The sequence below is a fragment of the Strix uralensis genome, chromosome 19, assembly GCF_047716275.1.
Source record: "Strix uralensis isolate ZFMK-TIS-50842 chromosome 19, bStrUra1, whole genome shotgun sequence".
NCBI lineage: Eukaryota > Metazoa > Chordata > Aves > Strigiformes > Strigidae > Strix > Strix uralensis.
Window position 1 is genome coordinate 2,403,606 of NC_133990.1, and position 13,605 is coordinate 2,417,210.

Below are 13,605 nucleotides of genomic sequence, written 5' to 3' on the forward strand. Positions count from 1 at the left end.
AAAGAAACAATTATTTCTTCCTTCCGCTAATGATATGAGTTTTTCTTAGAACTGAGAGTGGGAAATACAACGGGAGATTTATCTCCCTGTTCTCCCACTGCTTTGCACTGTAACTAGCTATGAGTGATGAACGTTGTACACTATTACAATCTTTCAACGTTATACACGTAAGATGTTACACAGAGCTACATACCAGAGTGGTGGTCACCATTTCCTCAAACCACTTGGACTGGGCTTGATTGTAAAGGTCCACGCAGCGCATCAGGTCATCTCCTGAAACATTCAAGATAGCAGCATATTAGTGTTCTCTAGCCAGGGTTATGGAGCTTAGAAGGAAATTGCAGTTCAGGTTTTGCAGACAGATCCAGAGGGTTTGAAGGCCAGTCCTGGTGGAGCTGAAGGCACTTCTGTTACATGGTATTTGTTGAAATTTCGTTGCATGTAACAAAATGCATGCACTTGAGGTGTGGTAAAAGATCAGATGATTGGGGTGAGAATGAATGAAGGGGAAGACAATATTTTAAAAGGAGAATATGAATATTCAGTAATATTTTACAAAATGCCCAGAACTATGAAATCAAGTTACTTCAGTTAAAAAAAAGGTCATAGACAGAAAATTATATCTGAAAAATAAAATAATTAAAATGGGAAATCAATAATAATGAGTTACTGAGCTGCAGGGTAGCACTCTGTAGGTGAGACTGCATTCTAAGATGGGTCTGTGTAACAGGAGCAAAGCGTCAGGCTCAAGCTGGCTGAGATCGAGGGATGCTTATTTGCAACCACAACCCAGTTACACACTCATGCACTCTCCAGCCTCTGAAGATGCACAATTCTAGTTGAGCTCTGGCTTCCTCCAGTGTTCAAGGCAGTAACACAATAACCTGTGATTATTTCAATTTTTTCTTTGTTGCAGGACTGCTCTGACAGAGAGGGAAAGGTGGGTGGAAAACTTGGAAGGCACTCAGAGATTACTGATTTCTGGCTACTAAATTCTCCTTCTTCTTTAAATGAGGCTCAGTTACACTTTCCTTAATGGTTTGATGACTAGGTCCAGGGCTCAAATTCATCCTGCTCTTTTAGATGCAAAAAGGTCTTTATACATAAACCAGGGATGAATCAAGCTTTAAGAACAGGACTCCATAGACCAAACAAGTGTCAAGCAAGTAAATGCATCTGGAAGTCTTTCATGGACTTAGAAGCTGGGGTGGCAATCAAACTCTATGAAGAAACCAGGTTTCAGGTCTTAAAACTCGGCAATAAGCTTATCCACTCAAACTGGGGATGCCTAGTCTGACATTACAAGTCCGAACTAATGGCTCCCACAGACCAGGAGGCTCCTCAGGAGCTACCTGACTCGGGGTTATCCTCCACCCACCCAACTGAAAGGGAGTCACTGTACAGCCAAGAATATGAAAGCCATGAAACACATGAACAATCGTGGGAGCAGAAAGCAATGCCACACACCAGTGACCGGTAGGATGGTAGAATAGGTCTGGTCTAAAGGTCTCTAGTCCTACCATCCACTTACCGCAGGCCTCATTTCAAAGCCAATCACTACATGCTGCTGCTGTGCACATCACAAGCACCCAGCTGAGCAAGTCCTCCCCTGCCACGCACTGTAACAGTGGCACCAAGTAGGGGAGACCGATGGGGAGACTCACACCAAACTCTGGGCTACTCCCGTCTGTTCTTCAGCTCTCCCTTGCCTGTTCAATAAATACCTATTACAAACAATTTCTGAGGACTCAGGAAAACAGAGAGGCTGTGAATTTGCAGACAGATAAAGAACATCTCTCATGGAGCCTCCTGTCACTAACACTTAACTTTTCTTTCTCCTCAAATGGTTGTCTATACACACGGTCACCCTGTGAATGATTCTCCACAGCCCAGACAGACTATCCTGTCTGAACTCAGAACTACAAAGCACCACTCTGCCAAGGAGCCGAACTATGAAGCGATGAAACACGGAAGCCCTAGTTAAAACATATTTTCATCAAAAGGTACTAACGGAGCTACACCTATCAGCTTTGCAGATCTCAAGAAAGACAGTTCCTGATGGGTCCTGTAGAAGTGGTCTGAGTCTCTGTGAAACATGCATAGGTCACATCAAGTCACTGTGTCCCCAGTACAGTATAGCACACACTACTGTACCTTCAGTATCCATTCAGAATTAATTTTAACTGATGGGTAGTAGTGGAAAAAAGAAAAGAAGTTCACTTTCAAGAAAAAGACACAGTTGTGGGTGACTGTGATTTAGGAAACAACCAAGGAAGGAACAATGATTTAAGGAAGAAACATCCTTAGCTGAGCCTCTTTGAATCTGACTTTGAAAGTTTCACATTCAGTGATCCCAGCACACTTTCACAAAACAAAAGGACAACTCGCCCTCATTGTTCTCACTCCAATTATCAAAATCATCATTGGAAATTTGGAAAAACTGGGCTTGTTTCTTCAGATGATTTAATACCAAACAGATCTGTAGCACAGTTCACTTTGACTTTGTAGCTACAATATTAAAAACCAAGAAACAGGCGGGTGGGTGGGCAGTTGCATCCCATCTTGTTCCCGCTGTCCGTGGGGCTGTGCTGGCCTCCTGCTGCTGACGGACACAGGTACTCACCCGCCTGAGTGGACTTCCGTCTCGCTTTCTTAATTTCCTCTTCTGTCTTGTTGCTGAGCTTCACCTCCAACTGCTGTGTTTTCATTTCCAGATCCTTCTGTCTCTCTGTCAAGGCTTTCCGGGCCTTGGAGTAATTAAAGAAGAGTCACATGTTTTAGAGGAAAAAGCTGCCAGCTGCTTTCAGCCATCTATGACTCCTTCATACAAGTATCTGTCAGTAAGAAATCAGGGACTCTGCATAAAACTGGGTCCTCACTGGGATTCAAGTTCTTAGGACACCATGTTGTGTTCCAAGAACAGTCCTACCATATAGCAGTTGTCACCAACAAATCACAAAAGCATCTGAACTCTTCACAGGTTCTTAGAAAGGCACAGTACAAAAGACATCACCAGACTTCCATGTTTCTTAGTAACTCACTATTTCTGGAAGAAAGGCAAGCTGGAGCTTCTTCCATATGTCTTAACCAGCATCACCAAGATACCTCTTCCTTAGGATCTAAGTTCTTGAAAGAATTTCAAGTATCTTGCAAAATTTATTTGTAGGTACCTTCTGCATTCAGTATATACTTATCAGAAACTCTCAACAATAGGAAGTTTTAGACTTATTTCAGAAAAACTAATTCCAGTTCATGACAACAGCAGTTTGTACTGTAGAAATCAAGAACCTGAGACCTGGTTACAGTTTTTAAATTTAATTATTTATTTATTTATTATTTAAATTTAAATTATTTTAAAGTTCTTCAGGCTTTTAAAACCTGATTTATCAGTATCATTACTGAACTTATACAGGCAAATTAGTAAAGTGTCTTAACAAATGAACATCATTACCACATATGCATGCTGTCACCTCATTTGCTGAGGTTGCTTAAATACATAAAATAAAAACAACTTGTTTTGCACAGAACTGTTATAAAATAGGTCACATTTGTTCTCTGTCCAGTAATAGCACTTAAAACTAAATCGGGATGATTATAGTTTGTTAGCACCTTACAGTTTTCTACAGTCACACCAGCCTGCAAGTTACAATGATCTTGAAGCATTACTTGAATTTTTTCAATTTGCAGTTTCGAAGACCCTGTGCTTGGTTCAGCAGGTCACAAGAGGGAGCTGCAGGAAAGCAATCTGGTGAGAAGCTGTGTGCTTCATCAGGCACATTGCAGACACCACTTTTCCCTTTTTTCATTCCTTCTTCTCAAGGCTATTCTAATTCATTCTTTTCAATATCCCTACTGAGGACTGTTTCTTTGCAGATATGACTGTGAAGAATTTACTGTTTTACAGAAAAATGCCTTCCTTGCATACATCCAGTCTAATAACCTTGTGTATCCTGCAACAATTCTGTCCCTGGGGAAAACTTTCTCATGCGCACTCTGATCTTTAATGAAAGCCCAAACAACTTTCTGTGTTGACTGAGCATGGTATTTTTCCTTTCCAGCTTACACCCAAGAGTAAACTGTGTGAGGATACTGTTTGGCATAAGAGTCCTAGCAGCCAAGGCATGGGCAGCCCATTTCCTGCCAGCTGCTGACAAGAGAGCACTTTTTGTGGGTATAACTCTCCCTAAATCACAACCTCAGCTACCTACTGGATGTTCATGTTAAGACAGCCCCTGATACGAGGGTGCTGCTGCTCTTTGGGTTTTTCAGGTGAGGATGTTTGCTGTGAAGCGCAGAAAACGGGAACTGGGAGAGGTTTTGTGACTTGCCATGCCAAGTTTGAGCTGCCTTCCCTGGCCATTTGCTTTTGGCCACTGCATGAGAGCATACTGAGCCAGGTGAGTCTTTGGCCTGACACTGCTGCTATTCTAAGGCAAGGTTTTTTAAATCTTGAGGTCAATAGATGTGACTTTCAGATACACACAAGCAAGAAGTATTTTCATCAAGTGTACTAGAAATATATTGCCCCAAATTGGGAAGGGGAGGATGGAACAGAAAGCCAGTTCAGCAGTAATGTGTTAGCCCTGCCTGTAGCTCCCAGTTTCCCAAATCTCAGCGAAGCAGCAAATGACATCTGGGACCCCAGCAAAGCATAACTAACAGCAAGAAAGCAGTCAGCAGAAACCTTTGTGGTTCTTCGTGGCAGAACAGAAACTTTTCACAGGGCAGCTGCTTTTCTGTCCAAACCAGAATTATCTCAAACTCTCCAGTTTGTTCTCTGCTCTCACCTTTTCAACTGCTGCGTAGCGGCTGGCCAGATGCTTTCGTAAGTCTGCAATATGGTGGTCACACTTCTTCATGTCTTTCTTAAAGTTCTCTCTGAAGTTGAGCAGGGGTTTCTCTACCTCACTCTGAAGCTGGTAATGAAAACAAAGGAAGAAATGGCAATAATGAGGAGCCGGGCAGTAATTCCTGGCTCTTCTGCTGAGCAGAGCTCAGGACAGCGAGGAAACAATGCACACACCACAGGCAAAGGCAATGTCATACAGCAGCATTTCTCTTCCTCGAGAGACCTCTGAGTGAAGCTACTGCAAAACTCAGCTCTTCACAGGGCAGCTCTGTTAAGGGAATATTTACTGAAGGGAACAGAAGAACAGAAATCTCTCTCTTCTTACACATAAGATCAAACTGCAGGCAATATCCAGAGCACTACCCAAGTGCTCGGATTCTGGCCTAACTGATGCAACTTGCTTAGAAAGCCCAAAGGACACAAACTAAAGCCACTAACCCTGACTACAATAAAGTGAGTCAGTGGACCGTGGTGACACATCTGTGTTTCTTGTATAGTGAAAAGAAAGGGTGCATTTTATTTATTTCTGTCAAGTATAAGGGAGTCTAAGGAGAAGCCTATTTAGTTGAAATTCTTTAAGTAGTGAGAAGAAACCACTGAAATGAACTCAGAAGAGATCCATCAAGATCACACATGTGACTTGTCTCTTACAAGCCGGACCTGACAGTCAGTAATACTCAACTCTGACAGGAGTTTGTATCATACTGCTCTTTGGCCTTCTGATACACAGTTTTGACATCCAGGAAATGTGCACTGAAGGGATACAAACACTTCACCTCCCCAGATGCAACCAAATAATTCTTTTCTATTGTCCTTCCTGTGGGGATACTGGACTCCATCAGCACAAGTGAGTTGGGTCCATAATGACCTAACATGGCCCACAGTGGAGCCGTATCTTCCCTGAAAGCAAGTATTTTTGGCTTTTCTCCAGTGCTATTTTAATGGAGAAGGAAACTTCATTCAACCAAAGGAAAACTCAGTACAGCCTTTTCATGGAGAGAGGCTACAGAGAGCCAAGGCCCTACAGCACACATCCTAGAGAGGTTAAACAAGCCTAAAGCAGAGCTTGTTTAGGCAGATGATACTGGCACCATGGTGATCTAATGCAGCCTACAGCTATCTGAAGGTCAGGTGCAAGGGTAACAGAGCCAAATTCTTCTTTGTAGGGCCAGGCAATGTCACAACAGACAACTGAGCTTTTGAGGTTCAGGTTGAAGGTAATTTTTTTTAAAAAAATCACCCGAATGGTAGCTGGGCATTGGAACAGGTTGATCAGAGAGGTTATTAAATCTCTTTAGAGATATTCAAGACTCTGCTAGACAAAGATGTAGCTGACTTGATCCACTGTGGGTGATAGTCCTACTCTAACTGAGGGGTTTGGACTAGAAAATTCTGGACAATATTTTTTATGACAGTCTCATCAGGATGGCCCCAAGCAAGCTAATAAAGACCTGTGCACAATTCTGTGGTCCAGCATGGTTATACAAGCTCTCTCAAGAACAGAGATAGCTCTGCCAGAAGCACTGTCGATGCTCAATGGAACAAGAACTGAACAGAGAGAAGTTCAGTATGGCTTCAGTGAACTCCATAGGCAATATATTACAATTGACAGAGATGTCTGTGTCCAAGGGAATCTGAAGTAGCTAAATAGTCTGTGTGCCTTTCAGACTGCTCCATTAATAAATGGATTAACCTGGGTAAACAACCCAACACCCGTTCATCATCCTCAGTGGAAGAAGTGGCAACCTGACTCATCTGACATAAGTAGGTACTGCTGTCTACAAGTCCCCCCAGGGTCACACCAAACAGGAGGGGATTTCACTGGTAGTTCTACTTGCCTAATAGAAAGTAAAGATATTATTTCACGTGGTTTATAACGGAACAGAAGATTCTGAGATCCTCTTAAAGATGGGAAATGCATCACCAGAAGGTTCAAAATGCAAACAAGGCAACTGCTTTCTCCAGTTCTGTGTTCTGGGAATCAAAGAGGAGTCCTCAGTGAAGGCAGTCATCTTTCCTCCTAGCATCATTATCCTGTTTGAACTTCCATCTTGCAAGAGATACCATAAGCTATCAAAATAGACTCACATGGGAATGACCCAGGCTTTCGCCATATTTATTCTTTTTTTTTCCTAGAAGATCTTGCTAAAAGACTTTCAAATGCATGCAACAGATGAAAAAAAACAAACATCAACTACTTTCCTAAGTTAAAAAGCACCGGTGTATACAGACAACTCTGACACTTACCCATCACTGAATCGGTGAGATGTGACAGAAGACTTGAAATCTCCAAAATTTTGCTAAAAGAAGTTAACAGGTATAGGACAGAGACCCTGTACCTCTGTACCAGTATGGTAGAGACTTAGGCAGAAAGACAGATGCATAGGGTTAATCATAGTATTAGATGCTGGACAAACTACACAGCTAAGTTATCAGAAACCACATTTCAAAAATTCCTCTGACTTCACAAGTATTTATTTTTTCCTTCGTTCCATCGGCACCATTTCCAGAATGTCTGATAACACACCATCATATACAGGCCAGCCCACTAGTACAACACATGTGCATCTTCTCTTCCAGCAGAACTTGCCTCCTGGAGCTCAGTGAGGGCTAATCAGGTAGCTGGAGAAGAGGTTCAGCCTCTTCTTGAGGGATTCCTCATGTGCACGCATCTACAGCTGCCGTGGCAGTCTGTACAGGCATTAGCAGTGTAACAACACTTTATGTTGCAAGTGCCGTGAGAGGGCTGTCACCTTCTCTGGTCTGTGTGTGACCTCCAATGTAACAGTGCCATGAAGGACTGTCACAGAAGTTGTTCAGCTTCTTCAAGGTTGGTGTTTATGTTTGAATATTCTTGGTCTGCTCTGCACTGCCCTGACTGCTTGTGCCAGCACTGAATGGTTTTGTTTGACTATCAACAAGAAATATAATTAGTACTTCTAAGAATAACTTCTCTGAAAGTAATAGCAATAATCAATATGTTTAAAAACATATTCTGTTAATAAAAGAAAGCTGGAACTAGGAATTCCCAAGAATGCTGTAACTAGGAATTCCCAAAGCAGGTATAGGAACAGTGGGGAGAGTTCAGAGGATACTACAGGAGTTTCTGTGCAGGGTTTAACGAAAAGTAAAATAATAAAAGAGCCCTATACATTGCCTGCCTACATGCACACACCACTCCAGGGTGCACTTCTTCCTCCTGGAAAACAATACAGAAGGACAATGGGGAGCAAAAAGTATTTTACTAATTACAGCCCTGAAGTAGAAGTTTGAAGCAAAACAGTGGGTTACCAAGGCAGCAGCTGGTTGCCTGAGTAACCTCTGCATAATCGCTTACAAACAGTTCAGAGCTATAATTTTCCTCCAGCACATGCCTGTTGTGCCGAGATATCTGCCACTGTATTGAACTTGATCACCCACAGAGGTTAACATAATGTACAGGATGCAAGAGTATCTCACATGTAGTGGAAAAAAACAGATAAATACCACAGTTTGAACAAGAAATTTCCTTGGGCATCACTTGAGAGAAGATCCAAAACTAACATGAATTAAGTTCCCAGTGAACTTTTCAGAAAGACTAACAATACAAGAAGTCAGAGCACCAGTTCTCCTCCTTCCAGACAGACACAGTAGATTCTTGTTGAGCAGCCAAATATTATTTTTTATTTCTTCCTCTACAGAAGTAATCTGTACAAGTTCTAGGTAAATTTACTTGAATTGGCTGGAACTTAGAGCCCTGGGCAAAAAACCTCAAGAATCAGTTTTCCTTTTTTATGACAAATTAAAGCTAGATGTGCTTTAACTTACTCATCAGGTAGATTAAATAAACTATGATTTTGGCAGGAAGAATGGACAGAGTTTCAATAAGTTTGTTCACCAACTTATTAATTCTTCTAAATTTGTTCCACATGCATGCGTATTTTCCCCACTAACAAGCACTGAAAGGTAGATCCACATCAATTACAGGGCAAATATCTTTGCAAAAGGAAGAACTATTTACCTTAGAAGAAAATTTGAGATGAACCTCTGCTTCATCAGCTAGGCTCTTCTTCAGCTGAGCCCAAGCTTCTCCTAGTGTCCTAGAAGAACAGAGTGACAATGATCAATGCCCTGTTCTCTGCACAACCTCCCAGCAAGAAATGATTGTGAACAGATAATTCTACTGATTATCTGGTGTACAGATTATTCTACTTCTCGGAGAAGCCTTTCAGTATTTGAAAATTACTCCATCTTCTTTTTCCTTCAGACAAATTATTTTCTAGATAATGGCAGTTTAGGTACGCTCCTCTAGACCCTCTCCAACAGCCTAGACTCCTCTTAAAGCATCCTCACCGAAACTACACCATCTTCCATCAGAGGTCGTCCAGTCGCTAAACTGGTAACAGATTATTTTGTATCAGACACTCTTCTACATATCTCAGTATGATTGCTTTTTTAGATAACAGTGTGAAGTTGTTGATGAATAAGCTTGTGATTCACTATAGCCAAATCCTTCTCCCACAAACTGTTATGTAACTGTACCTTTCACATCCTGTGCAAGTATAAAACCTGGTACTTTGTCCTCATTGAAATGCATCTTAATTTTTTTCAGTTAATTTCTCCAGTTTAACAAAATAATTCTGAACTGCAATCTTTTCTTCAAATTGTACATACCATCCCTCCTAGCTTTGTCTAATCTCTGATTACAGTAAACCCATTATTTATTCTATTATAAGCCATTAACAAAAACATTGAAAAAAGTCTGGATTTGGGATGAACCTTATGGGATCTCACTGCACAGCTACTTTCTGCAGTTCACTTTTTGTAAGCAGTGGGTATGATTTCTTAGCTAGTTTTGCATCTTATGCTTTATTTAGGCCACATTTCTCTTGCCTACCTACAAGAATCTCCCATTGCAAAAAGCTTAAATTAAGAGCTATGATGCTGACTTCTGTTATTCCATCACTGGAGGAATTTTGGTTGGTTTGACATTGTTTGTTCTATATGCATCCACAATAATTACTCATCTCCTTAGTTTTCTACTAAGTGCTTCTAAAAAGCTTGATGGTTCATTCCACCACTTTGCACAGGTTAAATAAAGCTGAGTGATCTACAATTTCCCTGCTCCTTCTCTCTCTCCCCTACTCCCTTTTCAAAGACAGTTGTATTTTCCCCTTCGTGATAGCCTGAAAAATTGCCTGGCATCTGCAATTTCAAAATAATGGTCTGTAATCTCTGACATTGCTCCAATGAGTTGAGTCCTCAAGTATGGTGTTCATCACAGCTAAACAACCTGAGACTGTTTCACCTATGTAAGTGCTCCCAACTCTTCTCCTTCCCTAGTCCCTCCCTGAGGTCCTGTCCCACTGTCCAGTTCTCACTGGCACTATTTAAGCAAAGAAGGCATGTCAGCCTGCTAGGCATCTTCTGCATCTCTTATCCAACTACAATGACTGAAATGACCATGGATTGTATCACCTTCTGTGTATGTGCAGCAGCACTGTACTCACAGCAACTTCAACAGAACCATCCTGACACCACAAATCGGTCCCATCTTGTCACCCTCGTGTCCCACTCACATACATGATTGTAGGTCTTTCTACCACCAAAGGATGGCAGAGGACCCCGGAGGGACAGCCCATCCCATACTTTGTGTCAACTTCATAGATTGCTGGACAGCAAAGCTGGAAAATGCTCTGTGGAGTATGAAACCAGCAGAGGTAACTGGTGTATTCACAGAGCAGTTCACGGGGCCCCCAGCTCATACCTTCTCAGGAACGAGAGGAATGCCTTGGTAAGTGTTTACTTTGAGTGTGCTAGGCTGCAGTCCCACTTTTGGCTCCTTCAAATTCTCCTGTTGGCTGACTCTTCCTCCCTCACTTTTTTAAATGGAAATCATCTTTTCCTGGGCCTCACCAATTCCTAGGATCTTCTCACTAGCCTCTTCCTGGCCCTAGCCAGTTTGGCCACCACAACACCAGGAGGAGAAATTCCCTCACCTTGACACCCCCTCCAGGCAGAGCGTCACCAGGCAGTGTTCCTAGCTCCCTGCACTCTGCTCTGGGTCCCCTTCAGTTCCCTACTTCAACATTTTTTTATGCTTTGGTCCTCATTTCCTCTCTTTTCACCTACTGTCCCCTAGTTTCCTTCCCCTTCATTTTTTCAGGCATTCCTCCCTTCTCCTACTGGGGGGTAGGAGACAGTGGGAAGAAGATGTGGAAGAAAGTGGCTTTAGCTTTGCTAGAAGCAGGTTAACACCCACCCCTAAAGGGGTAAAAAGAACAGAAACCATCATCAGTGTAGATGCTCAGAGAAATAACAGCCTAGTTAGCCTCTTGCAATTTCTGTCCTTGCCTACTGGAACCTGAGCAAACACCTCATGGAGCTTCACTGCCAGTAGAAACACACTGTGTCAGAACTAGGGTGAGGACAACCATTTCCAGCCTTGCCTTTCAGTGCTTATAGGGTTTGTGTCGGAACAAATAGATGTAACAACTTCTAATCCTTCAGAAGTGGTGTCTTTTCATTATTACTGAAGAACTGCAATCTAGTCTGAAGTGCATTGCCTAATACTTTTTTAATAACTTCCAAAGCATGAACATGCTCTAAATAAGGGACAACCTGCTGCTTTTCTTGGAGGGCCAGACCCACAATGAGAAGAGACTTCTTCATCCTCCCTCTGTGCTGCTTCAATATATTCATATATGCTTCCATACTCAAAGTAATTTAGTACTTATACATGCTAAGCCCTAAAGGACTAGTGCTGGCTAGAACAAGGATAGCATAAACACATTATTGGAAATGCAGTGTTTTATACATATATTTCTAAAAATTTACCATGAACATCTTCAAAAGAAAAATACGCCAAAGCAGTTCTATCCTCCCCAACACACCTAAGCTAAATAAACCTCTACTCAATGAGAGAGCTCAGGAAAAATACATGTACCTGCATGGGAGGAATGCTTTTTATGATAAAATTCTCGTCTTCTGCAAAAGTCACAGAGACACACTTACCCTTCTTCCTGAGCAGCCAAGGAATTCTGAGACAGTTTGGACAGGTTCTTAGCATATTCCTCCTCAATCTTTATCCTACACTCACAAACACATGCATACACACAGAAAATAAAAAGACAGCAGTAAGTAAGCTTTAAGGCAGAAACCCACACACTTCATTTAAAGAATTTCTCTGCATTTTAACAGATCTTGGCCACAGGAATTTTCCTTTCAGTCTCTAGGGCTTGGCAGCAGCAGCTTTAGGATCCATCTCTCCCCTCCATATGCTAAAAATGCAGTGGCAAGAGCAGCGATATACGCAGGACAGCATGTGCGACAAAATTAGAAGAAAAACCAACAGTTCTTGAGCAAATAACAAGGACAAAGTGTTTCTACTGTGCAACATGGACTGTCTGCAAAACTGGGCTCACTCAAGAAGCATGTGTTTCAGTATGCTGCTAAACGTGAGGTCGCATATCCTTGAAGCAAAGATGAAAGAATGCAGAAATCCAAAAGAAATCCAAATGAGGTCTGGGGTGTTGGAATGCACCTTTCCTAGGGACACCGAATGCTTCCTGCTTCCCATTACAGGTGACAAAGCTGGTGAAGATGTGGCAGGGGCTTCTGTCACCATGAGGTAGTGATGGAGCCCCTACCCTTCACCCATTCCACTCACTGCCCTCTCCATTCACTCAGCAGAACCACACCAGGAACAGGATCTGAGCTTGCCAGCGGTGGGGGTGCAGAAGAAGGAAGCTGTTGGCAAACAACCACTGTGGGAATGGCTGCAGGGAGAAGAACAAGTGTGGCTGCTGAGCGAGGGGACAAGGGTAAAAGCTGATTGCACAGCAGGGAGGGAAGGAGCAGCTACTGGTTCAGAAGTGAAACCCATCTCCATCTCCCCTGAGTTCTTCTCCTAGTGAAACATTTGCAACGTACACATGATCCCAACTAGGGCAAACAACGGGCTGTTTGCTGGTTTTCAAACCAGCTTGCTCAGTAGAGCATCTCCAACAGTGAGCTGAGTGGCACCCAGGTGGAGCAACTCCTGATTCTGTTCTAACTATGTACAAACAGACGAAAAACCTGGTCTGAAATTCATCTCCTTCCAGGGAGAAGACAGAATGTAGGATATTTTTGGCATGCCCATTTGCAATAGGTAGTTGAGCAAGCACTGGTATGTGTGGCACATTTGAGACAAAAGGGGTCCCTTGAGCCAGCTAAGAGGGGTCTGATATTCTGAGCTGCTGAAAATATGTTTTGGATGTCACTCTGTGGGATGCCACTGGCTGAGGCCCAAGGTGATACCCAGCTCGGTACAGCACAGTACAACTACAAACCTCACCCAGCATGTGGGGATCCTCTTCTTCCCCCTCCTGTGAGAACAAAACCAGACAGCCCCCCATGCCGGCTGCATCAAGATCAACACACACAGCCGTCCGGAACCAAAGGCTACACTGTGATTAGGACCTCACCATGAAAAGGGCTTTATCCAGGCACATTTCACCTGACCTACTTTAAACACCTACTTCAGGATGAGACTAATCTTGTCTCAGAAGTGACAATTTCTATGGACTGGAAAGGGAGCATAGTTCAACTATAATAAAGATGCAAACATCTAAATGTAGCTGAGATAAATATCTAAGTGTCCAGCCCTGCTTTTGCCTCAGTTCCCAGGAGTTCCTAACCAAAGCTCTGGTCTATACCCTTCACCACACAACTTTATTCCTACTGGATTTTGGCTTAAGGATGCCTTTGAGTGATTTACTTGTGGATGCTAGGTG

General features: G+C 42.6%; 1 protein-coding gene across 5 annotated transcripts in view; it reads right to left on the minus strand.

The window, feature by feature from the left end:
• GAS7 (growth arrest specific 7) overlaps positions 1-13,605 on the minus strand; it is a 104,059-nt gene that overhangs the window by 11,498 nt on the left and 78,956 nt on the right. For all 5 annotated transcript variants that reach the window (XM_074888917.1, XM_074888918.1, XM_074888916.1 and 2 more), the window contains 5 exons: positions 11,843-11,917; positions 8,850-8,928; positions 4,788-4,916; positions 2,624-2,747; positions 194-273 (listed from right to left, as the gene is read on the minus strand). In XM_074888917.1, coding sequence (XP_074745018.1) covers positions 194-273; positions 2,624-2,747; positions 4,788-4,916; positions 8,850-8,928; positions 11,843-11,917 — 487 coding nt within the window. The remainder of the gene's footprint in view (positions 1-193; positions 274-2,623; positions 2,748-4,787; positions 4,917-8,849; positions 8,929-11,842; positions 11,918-13,605) is intronic.